The sequence below is a fragment of the Saccopteryx bilineata genome, chromosome 4 (genome assembly GCF_036850765.1).
Source record: "Saccopteryx bilineata isolate mSacBil1 chromosome 4, mSacBil1_pri_phased_curated, whole genome shotgun sequence".
Lineage (NCBI taxonomy): Eukaryota > Metazoa > Chordata > Mammalia > Chiroptera > Emballonuridae > Saccopteryx > Saccopteryx bilineata.
The window spans coordinates 60,354,829-60,370,188 of record NC_089493.1 but is presented as its reverse complement, the minus strand read 5'-3'; the positions used below and the strand labels follow the sequence as shown (position 1 = coordinate 60,370,188).

Genomic DNA, 15,360 nt, shown 5'->3' with positions numbered 1-15,360 from the left:
CTTTTTTTTAAGACTTTATTTACTCAATTTTTTTTCAGAGAGGAGAGAGAGAGAGAGATAGGAAGAGAGAGAGAGAGAGAGAGAGAGGGAAGGAGCAGTAAGCATCAACTCCCATATGTGCCTTGACCAGGCAAGCCCAGGGTTTTGAACCAGTGACCTCAGTGTTCCAGGTCTATGCTTTTATCCCACTGTGCCACCACAGGTCAGGCTGTGCCTGCTTTTCTAACTTTACTCCTTGCCCCTCTGAGTCCAAGTCTCTCTCTCTCTCTCAGAGAGAAACAGACAAACAGGGACAGACAGACAAGGGAGAGAGATGAGAAGCATCAACTCATAGTTGCAACACCTTAGTTGTGCCACAACTAAGTTCATTGATTACTTTCTCATATGTGCTTTGCCTGGGGACCTCCAGCTGAGCTAATGACCCCTTGCTCAAGCCAGCAACCTTGGGCTTCAAGCCAGCAACCATAGTCATGTCTATGATCCCACACTCAAGCCAGTGACTTTGCACTCAAGGCGGTGAGCCTGCACTCAAGCCAGATGAGCCCATGCTCAAGCTGGAGACTTCAGGGTTTTGAACCTGGGTCCTCAGCATCCCAGGCTGAAGTTCTATCCACTGCACCACCGCCTGGTCAGGGTCTCTTATCTTGTTTGTGGTGCTTCCTTGCTATCCATGACCCTCCTCTTCTGGGAAGCCTTGGAATTCTGCCAATATCTATATTGCTGGGTGTTGAGATAAAAAAACAGATAACATGGCTTACTCGAGATACTGAGAAGATAAAGCTGACACCGGATGTAATAATAACCACAATAAAATGAGGAAGAGGGTGCATAGGCCAGTTTGCAAATTCTTCTTACAATGGTTGGATCCCTGCCAGCTGGACCCTCCTCCATCCCTATTGCTGAGACTATAGGATATGATATGATGATGGACTGGATAGTTAATGAACCCCCATCAAAGTTAACCCTAAACTCCACTGGATTCTTCCCAATTCACCCTGATGAGCCTGGCTTAGTTTCTTTGTTCCCTACTGCTGGAACCCTTAGACACTCCAACAACCATACAAAGATTTATAATTCAAATCTCAGGGGATGGCCTGACCTGTGGTGGTGCAGTGGATAAAGGGTAGAGCTGGAACGCTGGGGTTGCCTGTTTGAAACCCCAGGCTTGCCTAGTCAAAGCACATACAAGAAGCAACTACTATGAGTTGATGCTTCCCACTTCTCCCCACTGCCTCTCTCTCTCTCTCTACTTTCTCTAAAATCAATAAATAAAACCTTTAAAAAATTTTAAAACAAAGCCTCAGGGGATGGAGACAAAGCTATTGGCCTAATAGGCAAGCTAAACTTGTGATTTGGAGAAAAGGTTTGAGGGGTCTGGGTGGGAAGAGTTTGCTATTTCAAAAACGGCACCATGGTAATAGTTATTGCAGGAAAACTCAGAACTGTGTTGGACTTCCTTATAGCTTTTACCTGGTTTAATGTTGCTTTTTATTTTGGATACTTGAGGAAGGTGATTACCCTCATAATTTTCATTGCTTGGGACTTCTAAGTATCTTCAAGGAATCCTGGGGCTCTTGGATACATTTGCCTCCAGACCCATCTGGCTCTGCAACAGCACCTTAGCAGGAATAAGAGAAACCTTAATGAAGGACCTCCTACCCTGGGTCTGGGTTCCTGCTTTGAAACTTCTCTGGCTTCTCTAGCACTCTGGGGCTGGGCCGTTCTCCTTTCTTGTTAGTACCTCCTCTTCTCTTCAACAGCAGCATGAAGTTAAGGTGCAGAGCCTGCTGACCATCCTTCCGAATGCTGCCTGATAGAGAATGCCTGCCAGCAGCCATTCTGTCCCCTCCCCTGCACTTCTTTGGGGTCAGTTGTGGCTCATTCCTGGTGTCTGCAGTGCTTACAAGTGAGTCTCTCTCCAGAGCACAGAGAAGGGAACAATTCCAGGGCTTTTCTTTGGCCCACCCTTCCAAGCACATCACCAACATCAATACTTTCACTTGGTTCAGAGTTCAAGAATGCTATTTGTACCTTCCTCAAGGTGTTCTGAGTAAAACAGGCCCTTGTGGGCGGCACTGGAGCCTATTTAACTCTAACCTTCATCAAGGGGCTGCACAGGCCAGGAATAAGCCAAGTCCCTCATATGTGTTATCTTATTTAAACTTCATAACAATCCTATAATATAGATAATTAGTTTTAGCCCTAATTATAGAAAAGAAGTCACTTAAGGACAGAGAAATGGCAACATTTGCCCAATGTCACACAGCTAGAAAGTAGCTGAGTCAAGATTCAGACTTAGCTCTGTCCTGCCGAAGGGCCGGTAACTACCGCCCACTTGGTTATCTCAGCAAAAAACATACGCAGTTTGTTAATGTTGTATTAGCATATTTAGCAATGAAGAGTGGATATCTCTTTTGAGTACCTTATAAGTCATATTTTCAAAATGTCCTTTTGAGAGAGACTGATGTACGATTTATGGGAAGGAATGTGAGACTTTGAGAACAATAAAAAAAAGTCATATGTAAAGAAATGAGAGAGATTTTTCTTGATTGAGATACTGGAACAGGTGTTTATCCTTTATTCATTCTTGATTCAGAGATTTTACAGCTCAACAACAGAGAGGTGGAATCCGAGTGACCAAAGCTGGCAGAAGACAGAGCCAGTGGAGTGGGGCCAATAAAAGTGGGGGTGCAGATGGCTCTCTGGCTTTGCTGCCATTAGCCTGTCTTCATCTATAGTCAGTAACAGGCAGAGGAGGTCAAAAAAAAAAAAGAAAAGAAAGCAAGAAAGAGAGAGAGAGAAAGGAGAAAGAAAGAAAGAGAAAAAGAAAGAAGGAAAGAAAGAAAAAAGAAAGGAAGAAAGATAGAAAAAAGAAAGAAAGAAAAGACAGGATCCAAATTCCCTATGCTACACTGGGAGCTGCTTAAACAATTCATCTAGGAAAAAGGCAACACTGACTGATCTCTGACATTATGCCATTATGTTATTGTCTTCAGAGGAAATTCACCCTCATGAATTCAGCTTTAAGGTGCTGGAGGGGGCACTCTGCAAACCACGTTGGTGCTTCTCTGACTACTCACTTGTTAGGCTAGGCCAACAGGGAGCGCTAGAGGGAGACCGCGAAGCTGCAGGCAGGGCTTCCTGTTCGCTTCCTATCTACTTCCTTCCTCGGTGAGCATCATCATGCCTACACTTGGAGTGGTTCGTTTTATGTTGCTGCACTAAGCCCAGTTTACAGTAACAGATGACAGAGACACCATCTACCTGGGAGGAGGTCTAGATCTCAGCCTAGGGGGCCTTCCTCTGAGCTCACAGAGCCCAGTGATAACTGAGTATTGTCCCCATTGCAGAGCTCTGAGTTTCAGCTGGTTGGCACCTTTCTTCCCAAATTCTAAGTTTAATATTTTCCTTTCTTTTTCTTCATTTCTCCAGCCTAGCGGTGGTAACTACTTCCGGTAATTGCTACTTCCCTCATAATTTAGTGTCGTTTACCCCTTGCCACCACACACACCTGTTCAGTTATTTACTTAACTTTATACTTAGGTAAGTTCTTTATATATATTAAATTTGCTATTTCAAATATTTGGCCAGGGTGCTTCATTTTTGGAAGGGTAGTTTAGCGGTGAGGGAGTGGGGTGATCATTGACAAACAATGTTAGTGGCTTTGAAGAAGGCATTTTCCACTCTATATTGCCAAGACCACCCCATGAGGCCCTCACTGAAGTCCAGCTGCCCATAGTGTTTCTCATTCTTCAGACTGCCATGAACCCTAGACCCAGATATTAGTAAGGGCGATCTACAATCTGGAATCCTGTGGGTGTTTCTACAACATACAAGTTATTAACAGTCATGAAAAAGCAGGCAAATGGATTTTTTCAAGTAGTTGAAGAGCAAACTCTGGTTTTCATTGATTTTTTTTAAAGCAAAAAAAGAGAAATAATCCTTGTATTTTCATTGCTTCACTCTTGTAATAATATTCAGGGAACATAAGAGGAGTGACACTTGGACTTCAGGCCAGAAGAAGGCAGGGGGGCATACCTGTGTGTTTCTATGATTCTTTGTTAAGGGGAGTGGGGAGGAAGTTTTCAAGTTCTTGAAAAACTTGAGCATTGACAGGTCTTTATAAATTGTTTTATGGCAGGAAAGCATGGATATAAATCGGGCTGTCTTGGTTGAAATAGGTGTTGCCTTCTCAGATACTGAGATTTCCTGCTCCACTCACCTCCCTGAATGACTCGTTCTTAAGAATATGCTCCTGAGCTATATAACCAAGTTTACTCTCTTATCGGAGAGCAGGAAGCAGTGAGTGATCAAGCCACCTGCTGCTCTCTACTTTGCAGAAATTAAGGAGGAGCCTGAGACAATTTCTGGGACGTCCTATATTTTGGAGGAGCTACGAGACCAAAGGGATATGGTGTCCACATTTCCTTCTGTGGAACCCAACCAGTATTCCCTTGGGAACAGAAACAAACCGTGGCGAGAGAGCTTCCCAGAGTAGGAAAGAAGCTATAAAAGGTGAGAATTTTCTTAATTTTCCATTTTTTTCTTCCTTTTAGATTCCCATAAAAATTATTATAAAGAAAATACAAATCTTATGCTTAGAAAGAGGATAAAAAAGAGATTATTCTGGATATGTCACATTTTGTTTCTCTTTCTCTCCTTTTTGGAATTTTTATCTACAGTATCTGGTACTCAGTACACTGTATTGTTTTTGAAAGGTAGCTATGGATTGGAGGAACAAGTATTCGGCTTATAGACAAAAAAAAAAAAAAGAAAAGAAAAGAAAAGAAAAAGAAAAGAAGCAGGAGACTGGTTGAGTCCCAAATTTTCTTCTTATAATACATGTGATATTTGGCAGGTTATTTAGCTTTTGTTTTCCTATCTATAAAAGGCCTAATAATACTGCATTTTAGGTATGGTTGTGAAGTGTAAATGGGACAATGTAAGGAAATATTTCTGGCCCATAGAAAGTACTCATTAAATACTGTGTATGCATAGCTCTGTTTGTGTCTGTGTAAATATATTTTAAATTTGGATAGATTAAGAGTTGTCTATATGAATGATTAAATGCATTTTTGGATTATAGCCAATTTTTTAAGAACATTTTTTTAAATGGTGGTTAGATGTAATATCTTACCACTGAATTATAGATGGTGAAAATGTCCTAATGTATAATTGCCAAATAAGAGCAAGAAATATCCATTTTTTAAAAAAGAACTTTTGAATTTCTAGAACTGATACTGAGAGTCTGAATTTCATGAATTTTCTCTCTAGAAGGATCAGAAATTCTAGGCCCAGATAAGAGCTGTGTTAGAAACAGGGTGGTAAGGGGTGGGGGGAGGAATGGGGAATGAAGGGTGGGGACTTCCTCTTCCTAATCCCACCTCTGTATCAGCAGGTGCTCAGTTCCGCTTCCCTTTCTTTCTCCTGGGGTGGAGGTAGAACCAGGTCCTGATTAGCATGATCAGCTAGTTTGCAGGGTCAGGTTATAGACCTCGGTCAGCAAGCCAAGGATAAGAAGTTGCTAAGCAGTTCTTGACTGAGGATATTTGTCTAGAGAAGAAATATATATGCTTTTGCCATCACTTTGAAGTTGAACTTGATGTTCCTGGGAACACATTCAGGGTTGGTGAGTAATCGAAGGTGTCTTGTTCTGTCCAAGGTTTCCATCCTCCTCCTCCTTCCCTGTGCCCTAACTCTCCTGACCTCCCATGCCATGAAAATGATTTGGTGGAAGAAGAAGCTCTGCCGGCAGCAATACCTGTGGGCCCTGGGCTGCTATTTGCTCCTGGCCATTGTTGCTCTGAAACTTTTTCCCAGATTGAAATGTGATTTTGATTCCCTGGATCTGGAGTCCAGTGACTTTCTAAACAAACGCTGTAGGGACATTTTGTACAAGTCCCTGAAGTTACCAGCAAGGACATCCATCAACTGTTCTAGAATCATCCGAGGGGACCAGGAAGCAGTGACGGTGGCTCTCCTAGACAAGCTGGAAGTCAAGAAGAGGCGGGAGACTTTCACAGCCACTGACTACTTCAACATGACCAGAGACTGTGAGCACTTTAAGGCCAAAAGGAAGTTCATGCAACACCCACTCAGCAAAGAAGAGTTAGACTTCCCTATTGCGTACTCGATGGTGGTCCACGAGAAGATTGAAAACTTTGAAAGGCTGCTGAGAGCTGTGTATGCCCCTCAGAACATATATTGTGTGCACGTAGATGACAAGTCCCCTGAGATTTTCAAAGAGGCAGTCAAGGCAATTATTTCATGCTTCCCCAATGTCTTTATGGCCAGTAAGTTGGTTCAGGTGGTTTATGCCTCCTGGTCCCGGGTTCAGGCTGACCTGAATTGCATGGAAGACTTACTCCAGAGCTCAGTGCCATGGAAATACTTCCTGAATACGTGCGGAACAGACTTTCCTATAAAGACCAATGCTGAGATGGTCCTGGCCCTCAAGATGTTGAATGGGAAGAACAGTATGGAGTCAGAGATACCTACTGAGCACAAAAAATCTCGCTGGAAGTATCACTATGAAGTGACAGACAAAATATTCATAACCAGGACGCTGAAGGATCCTCCTCCTGATAATTTACCTATATTCACGGGGAATGCCTACATTGTGGCTTCTCGAGGCTTTGTCCAGCAGGTCTTAGAGAACCCCAAATCCCGACGACTGATTGAGTGGGCAAAAGATACCTATAGCCCTGATGAGTACCTCTGGGCCACCCTCCAGCGTGCACCATGGATGCCTGGCTCTTTTCCCTTCCATCCCAAGTTTCACGTGTCAGACATGGCTGCCATTGCCAGGCTGGTGAAGTGGCAGTACCATGAAGGAGACATCAGTAGGGGGGCACCTTATGAACATTGCTCGGGAACCCACCAGCGGGCTGTCTGTATTTATGGAATTGGGGACCTCCACTGGATTCTTCAGAACCATCACCTGTTTGCCAACAAATTTGACCCAAATGTGGATGATAACGTTCTTCAGTGCTTAGAAGAATACTTACGTTATAAGGCCATCTACAGGACTGAACTCTGAGACGCACTGAGAATGGCTAGCTGTGGGGCAAGCACATGTGCAAACATGCCCAGAATGTGCTGGGACACTGTGGGGTGGGAGGCTGGGTTCTTTGGAATCCATGGCATCCCCCAGGGTGAGGGGGCTGCTCTTGGAGTGAGGTTAAGTAGCTCTGCTGCCTTGCAAATTACCACCCTGGATGAATACTGACATAACTCACCCCACTCCCAAGGGCCCCTCCACTGACCTTCTCAGAGTGAGAATAAGAACCAGTCATTCGGGAGCGTCAAGGAGGAATGTGCGGCAGGGGACCCTGGATTTGAGCTGAATGTGTGGCGTCCAGCTTTTCCATTCTCTGCAGGTGCCGTTCCTAACAATTCTAGGCTTGGTCGTGGGGTGTGTGTGTGTGATGGAAGGAGGGCCTTCTCTTTTGTACTATTAATATTAAAATAAATAGCTCCTGATTCAAAGCCCTACCTCTACTTTCTGTTTGGTAAGCCAGAAATAAGATAAAAGTGTGATACATTTTTTTTTCATTGGTTACATTTAAAATCCCTCATGGTTCTAGTAAATTTCCTCTGTAAGTTTTTATGTGAAATAAATTAAATTTTTTTATATAAACAAACTAAAACATGAACTTGTCATTTTGGGAGAAAAAGCTACTGGGATTTTCCAAGTTTTGACATTTTTTTTCTATAAATACATTCAAGTGAATGGAAAGTACTCTTTATTAAATAATGTAAGATCTTGATATAAGAAGGGTCAAATTTCTCCCTCATTTGTAGTTTATTTTAGAAATTATACAATTAAACCAACACATTTGTTGATTTTTTCTACCCTCTGAGTTATATTAGTTTTTTAAACATCTTTCTGGAAAGTAAAAATCTTATAAATGAATTAAGCAACTATGCTTATATTACCTACCTTCTTTAGTTTTGACTTGTGAACTATTGGCAAGCATCGTTTTAATGACTACATTTTGATGCACACCCTATTTTAACTTTTGTTCTTTTGATTGAGTTGAATTCTTTTAAGAAAGGAAGAAAAGGCAGTTGACAATCTTATTTGGGAACAGATAATATAACTTATTTGGGAGATCACTATTTGGATTAAAAATGGAAAGAAGCATTAAATACATTGTCTGCCTTTAACTACTCTTCTTGAAGTGAACATCTGTTCTTCTCCACTTAGTGAATCATTTATTACAATGGTGATTAAAATATGGTCAATTTTTATACAGCTTTCATGGATGACAAGCAATGAAATAACTCACTTATTCATTCCATAAATATTAAATAAGATTTTACTATTTACCAGGCATTGTTCTTCACGCTGAGGATATATAGCAATCAACAAAAGAGACACAAATTCCCATGCTCATGTTCTTCACATACTAGCTTGAAACTGACAATAAACAAATAAATAATATGTATGTGTATTAGAAGAAGACAGGTGCTCTAGAGAAATAGAAGGAAGTGCTAGAGACTTTAGGAGAGAGGGGTGGGAAGGGGTGCTTAAAATTTTAAAGAGAGTGATCACGGAGGCCATTAATGGAAATGGTGACATTTGAGTAAAGATCTGAAGGAGATGGAGGAATGATACATGAGGATCAATGGGGGAAGAGCATTCTAGGCCAAGAAGAAAGACTTGGCAGGGCCCCAAAGCAGAAACACACCTATCACCTTTGAGGAACAGCAAGGAAGCAAATAGAGCAGAGTAAAGGAAGGGAGGAAGAAGACTTTAGAGTACAGGGGAGGAGGGTTGCTGTGAAAGCTCTTGTAACTCATTACATGGACTTCATCTTGTCTGAGTGACATAGGCCACCGGAAGGTTTTAAGCAGGGGCTGGCACAATCTGGTTAAGATTTTCATGCATTGAGAACAGAATGATTGGGAGGTGAGGGTCAAGCAGGGAGGCCAGTTAGGAGGCTGTGGCAGTAATCTTGGCACAAGCAATAGCGGTTTGGTCCAAGGTAGCAGCATTAGAAATGGAAGTGGTCAGATTCTGGAAAAGGTTCAATTTGAGGATTTGCTGATAGACCAGGTTTATTTGTGTGAGAAATGGAGGAGTCAAGAATGACCAAAGATTTTGTCCTGAAGATCATTTGGAAGGATGGTTACCATTAACCAGGGCAGGGAATCTGTGAAAGTCGGTTTTTAGGGGACAATCAGGAGTTTGATTCCAAACATATAAAAAGGGAGATGCCTGTTAGACATCTGAGTAGTAGAAACATTGTAGAGGAGACAAATTTGACAGGACTCTGAGTTTATTAGCTTAAAGTTGTGTAAATCCATGAAACTGGAGAATTCTAAAGGAGGGAACTTACATAGAAAAGAGGCCCCCAAATGAGTTTTGAGGCTCTCCAAAATGCAGAAGCCATGAAGATAAAGAGGAAATAACAACAACAACAACAAAAATAAATAGGAAAAGAGCAGCTGGTATGGTAGAGGAAAATTAGGTTGTGATGTTCTGGAAGCCCGGATGAGAAAGTGTTTCAGGAAAGAAGGAGCTGACTGTGTCTACAGCAGCTGAAAATCACTTATGATGAGTGCGAGCCCAGAACCCAGCTCAAAATTATCTACCTTGTTTCTAACAAGATACTGAGTTGCCTGTCAGAGACAACAGACCAAAACCACAAGTCAGGGGAGAGAACTTTGATTGCAAGCTGCACCAAGAACCAAATTCTTCTATCCACTCCCCACTCTTACCCCCACTGTGGAATCAAAGGACAGACTTAATGGGAACCAGAAGCCCTGGAATCCTTCCAGAAGCAAAAGGTCTGTTGTCCAGGAAGGTCTGGTGCTGAAGTTCCTTTCCATATCTTATCATAAATGGCTCAGTTCTGAAATTCTCCAGTCGAAGCCGGCTGGGCCAACGCTTCCGCTTATCTAATCTGTATGCCCTAACTCCTAGTCCTCAATCTCTGCTATTAAAAACTGTTGATTAAAAGGCCTGACCAGGCGGTGGTGCAGTAGATAGAGCGTCAGACTGGGATGTGGAAGACCCAGGTTCGAGACCTTGAGGTCGCCAGCTTGAGCACCAGCTCATCTGGTTTAAGCAAAGTTCACCAGCTTGGACCCAAGGTTGCTGGTTTGAGCAAGGGGTTACTTGGTCTGCTGAAGGCCTACGGTCAAGGCACATATGAGAAAGCAGGCAATGAACAATTTAGGTGTCGCAATGAAAAACTGATGATTGATGCTTCCATCTCTCTCTGTTCCTGCCAGTCTGTCCCTATCTCTCCCTCTCTCTGACTCTCTCTCTGTCTCTGTAAAAAAAACCCCCACAAAACCAAACAAACAAAAAACCAAAAAAACCCTGTTGATTAAAAGACATCAAACCCTGGCTAGCAGTTGGTTAGAGCAATGTCCCAATATGCCGATGTTGCGGGTTCGATCCTCTGCATAAATAAGTGGAACAACAAATTGATGTTTCTCTCTCTCTCAGATCAATTTGAAAAAGCCACCAGGGACTTCGGGTTTTAAGCAATAGCTTCCCATTCTTGCTTGGTGCCTTGCAAATAAAACAACTTTAATTTCTCCATTGCAAACCTCGGTGTTCAGTGCTTGGTTTTGCTGTGCTCTGGTGGACATACCCTCTTTTGGGTTGATAACAGGATGAAGAAGTAACTACTGTATTGAATTTAACAATGTAAGGTGACTTTGTGGAGTGTGGAGTTAAGATCGACTGAAACCCCCTGGCAATGGGGAAGAAGACACCAGATTGGTTGCTCATATATCAGTCAGCCATATAGTCATTAGTTTATCCTAGCTTGATGCCTATGTTGGTTACCAGAGCTGTTTCATGCCTGGGACACACAAAACAAAACAAAACAAAACTTGATTGTGAGGAAGAAAGATGTAAGTTGTTTTGAAAGAATTTACACTGTCTATAGATAAAAGGTTCAGGAGAAGGTGAAGTTGGGGCTAGTTCTGGGGTGTGTAGTCCCCAAGGAAGATGTCTAATAGACATTTCCATTTTTTTAAATTTTAATTTATTTTATTTTATTTATTCATTTTAGAGAGGAGAGAGAGGGGGAAAGAGAGAGAGAGAGAGACAGAGAGAGAGGAGAGAGAGACAGGGGAGAGGAGCTGGAAGCATCAACTCCCATATGTGCCTTGACCAGGCAAGCCCAGGGTTTCGAACCAGTGACCTCAGCATTTCCAGGTCAACGCTTTACCCACTGCGCCACCACAGGTCAGGCAGACATTTCTATTTTTATGTTTGAAATCAAACTCTTGATTTTTCCCTAAGAACCCACTTTCACAGGCTTCCAGTCTTGGTTTAAATTGGTTGTGAGCAACAGTCCAGAAAGTTCACAGGGTGGCCTCTGGCAGTCAGCTCTTCTCTCTAGAGCAGGGGTCGGGAACCTATGACTCACGAGCCAGATGTGGCTCTTTTGATGGCTACATCTGGCTCGCAGACAAATCTTTAATAAAAAAAATAATAACGTTAAAAATATAAAACATTCTCATGTATTACAATCCATTCATTTCCTACCGCTCATGTTCATGGTTGCGGGTGGCTGGAGCCAATCACAGCTGTCCTCAGGGGCAACACCAAATTTTTATTGGATAATGCGTAACGTACACGGGTCGTTGTATGGCTCTCATGGAATTATATTTTAAAATATGTGGTGTTCATGGCTCTCTCAGCCAGAAAGTTTCCCGACCCCTGCTCTAGAGAATTCCAGAAGTAGCCACCTGGAGGTTAATTCAGAGTTTCAACACCCAGTCAGGAATGTAAGCAGTCCTGGTGGGTTTTGGCCCACAGCTAACTCGTGTCTCTTCCTGCCACTCTGGCCTGCTGTCATTCAGGACCTCTCAGAATTTTCTCCTTGTCAAGAAATCTTTTCTTTTGTGTATAGCTTTGGAAGCTCAACATTATGAGCTTCCTCCATGTTGTTGTGTATAATAGTAGTTCAGTGATTCTCACTACTGTGTAATATTCCATTGTATGAATATAGCATATTCATTGTATTGTTGATGACTTTGTCTATTATGAATTGTGCTTCTAGGTACCTTCTTGCACATGTATTATAGAGAACGTATGTGTACACTGCAGTTGGGCATGTATGTAGGAGTGAAATTGCCAGGCTGTGAGGTGTACATGTGTTCACTTTCGGTGAATGTTGTCATACAGTTTTACATGATCTACCTACCGATTTAACTCCCACCAGCAAGGTGTGAGACTTGCATTCACTCCACTTCCTTGCTAATATTGTCATTTTAACTGTTTTGCTCAATGGCGATGATTGTGGTTTTAATTTGTATTTCTCCGATTAGCAAATTGGAAACCCTGGAAGTTCTCATGAGGATGGGGGAGGAGATACTGGAGGTTTGGAAAAAGAAGGTATAAAATAACTGTTTCAGGTTATTAACTGGAATAGAAGCTAGACCAAGAAAAAAAAACAAAAACCAGGCAGCATTAAAGACTCATTGACATTATAGCAGGTGAGCTTAATAAATAATCAGCCACACATCCACATTCCACTGCAAGAATACAAGCATAGTGCAGACAGAGAGTTTACCCAGGTTTATGATTTATCCAAGCAAGTATGGGACAGGGGCAAGTATGAGTGGCAGTTATAGGCAAGGAACTGATCATAATGATGGGCCACAGAGTTTAATCTGGGTGAGGCAGGAGGGGACAGGATGGTGATGGGTAATAAGGGTGCAGTGGACTGTCATGCCCACGATGTGTTGCTTTTTCATTTTGTTGGTTTTCTTTGCTGTGCAGCTTTTTAGCCGTTGTCTTATTTTTGCTTTTGTTGTCAAATTCAAAAATCATTGCTAAGACTGATGTCAAGCTTACCCTATTTTCTTTTAGGAATTTTAAGGCCTTACACTCAAGTCTTTAATCCATTTTGAGTTGATTTTTGTATATGGCATAAGTTTTATTCAGCAACATGGCTATCTAGTTTCCCCAGTAACATTTATTGAAGAGATTAGCCTTTTCTCTATATATATATCCTTGGCTCCTTTCTTATAAATTTGTCCTAAATTATTTGACCATATACCAGTGAGTTTATTGTTGGGCTCTCACCTGCTCCACTGAACTGTGCCTATTTTTATGCCAATACGATACTTGTTTTGACTCCTGTAGTTCTGCAATATAGTTTGAAATCAGGAAGCATGATGCCTCCTACTGTGTTCCTTCTTTTTCAAGATTGGCCTGGCTATTTGGGTCTCCTGTGGTTTGTCTTGGGGAACAGAGTGAGAAAACGCCGAGGGAGAAAAGCAGAGCATGGCTGTTCAGTCCATTCATTCAACCGAAGAATCAGTGCTGTCCACGCACCTCCAGAAATGAAAACAATTTCAGTTGTCTGCCCAGGGGCAAAGGAAACAGTTTTGAAGCCAATTTCTCTAGTAACAGAACTTTAGGAAGTTCACAGAATCAGAGAGTAAGAGTAGGACACTTAAGAGAGAATAATGCTGATAGTCTTTCTTCACAATGCTCTTTTAAGCTAATCCTACTAAATCCTTCACTGTACGTTGCCAAGTCCCTTCACTTCTTACAAGGTGAAATGCCTTGGTCCACAGCCCATGCAAATTCTACCTACCTATTCAGTAGGAAAATAAAATATATTTGATTATTACAGCATAGGAAAAATAGCTGGATGAACTTGCACCGAATTAGAGTGTATTTTTAGAATGAACCTGTAAAGCAAAGGCTGCAGATTTTTCTGTGTACTTTCCCTTATCACATAGTTTTATGAGTCCAAATTTTTTTAACTGTGCCATAGATTGCTTCCCGTATTGAAATATATTCAAGTACATAATGTGTTTTAAAATTTCAAAATTTACTGTTAGTAGTGATTTAATTGACACACTCAAAAATGATGGCAACACACCTATGACTCTGATGTCTGCCAAGAACTAAAATTAGCTGTAGATCACAATAAACAAGCTTAACAATGACTAGTCTAGCATTAAACCCAAAGAGGCTATTCTTTGTTCACTATTTGGGTGTTAAAATAGCATTTAATAATGCATGTGAAGAGGACTGACTCTTCATTACAGAGTCCAGCTTTTACCCTTTGCCCTGACAGATGAGTTAATGGATTTTCTCTTCCACATGAACAGGCCAGTAAGCTGATCAACACTGGGGCCAGGTGGGAGACCACAAAGTGGTATGAGCTCCTGCTGTGACACTTTTCTGTAATTCTAGTAAAGTCTGAGGATGACTGTGAGAGAATTAGAATACCTACATCAGTGGTTTTCATCCTTTTGACACTTGGAGACCAGTGAAGATAGAATTATTTTGAGGCCCACTAAAGCAGCCATCACTCTACACGTAAGTGAATTCGACCAAGATCATTGGGTCTATAAACATCATACTACATCAGGGTGGTTAGCTCTTTCCCTGACTGGTGGTTAAAAAACACTGACCTACAGCACAATGCAAGTGTCAGCTGTGTGATGTGTATACAAGTAATTAGAACAGACAGGAGGAAATGTCAGGTTATGACTGCTGCACTTCAGCCAAAAGCAGAAGTGTGCATGGCGGCTTTTGGGCAAATGAGTTGATAAAATTTGTGTTTTTTGAGTTTACTCACTTTTTTTTTTTTTTTTTTTTTTTTTTTTTTTTTTTTTTAATTTTTTTTATTTTTTATTTTATTTTATTTATTCATTTTAGAGAGGAGAGAGAGAGAGGAGAGAGAGAGAGAGAAGGGGGGAGGAGCTGGAAGCATCAACTCCCATATGTGCCTTGACCAGGCAAGCCCAGGGTTTCGAACCGGCAACCTCAGCATTTCCAGGTCGACGCTTTATCCACTGTGCCACCACAGGTCAGGCGAGTTTACTCACTTTTATTGTTAAAAATGGCACTGGTCTGTGAAATTGTTAATTACCTTCCTGCTTGGGAAGAGCCATTGTTATGTTAATGCGTGTGGGAGGAGAGGTTTTTGGTGCCAAAAAGGTTTTAAAAGGAAGGAGCAGGAGAAGAAGAAGAAAGTGAGCTGAGAAGAACGGAGCCAAGATGGCAGAGTGCTGAAGGAGAAGCAAGTTTGTGTAGAGAGAAGGGAGAAGGTGTGCAGATGAGGAACCAGAGGTGACTGAGACTGGCGGGGGTCTTTGATTCTAGGAAAAACCAGAGAAGATATTCTTGGTTGTGGAACCGAGAATGTGTGAGTGGGTTTTGGAGCCCTGTGTTTGTTTACTCACCTGCCGGTGCAAGGCTAGAATAAAGGAATGGCCCACCAGTTTTTGGCTCCACTGTTCTTTACCATCTGCCTGAATCTAATGGGAACCTGCATGTGAACAGCTGTGACAATGGCAGTGGCCCCTGGCCTTACAGTGGTTAACCTAAGTTTGAGAACTGGTTTCATCTGATAGAATGCAGTA

General features: G+C 41.9%; 1 protein-coding gene across 1 annotated transcript; it reads left to right on the top strand.

Moving 5' to 3' along the window:
• The first annotated feature begins 4,283 nt into the window (after positions 1 to 4,283).
• GCNT3 (glucosaminyl (N-acetyl) transferase 3, mucin type) lies at positions 4,284 to 7,488 on the top strand. The gene is made up of 2 exons (XM_066276169.1): positions 4,284 to 4,515; positions 5,663 to 7,488. Exon 2 carries the CDS (start codon positions 5,717 to 5,719, stop codon positions 7,037 to 7,039), a length of 1,323 nt encoding a protein of 440 aa, XP_066132266.1. The 5' UTR covers positions 4,284 to 4,515; positions 5,663 to 5,716; the 3' UTR covers positions 7,040 to 7,488.
• Positions 7,489 to 15,360: the final 7,872 nt, after the last annotated feature.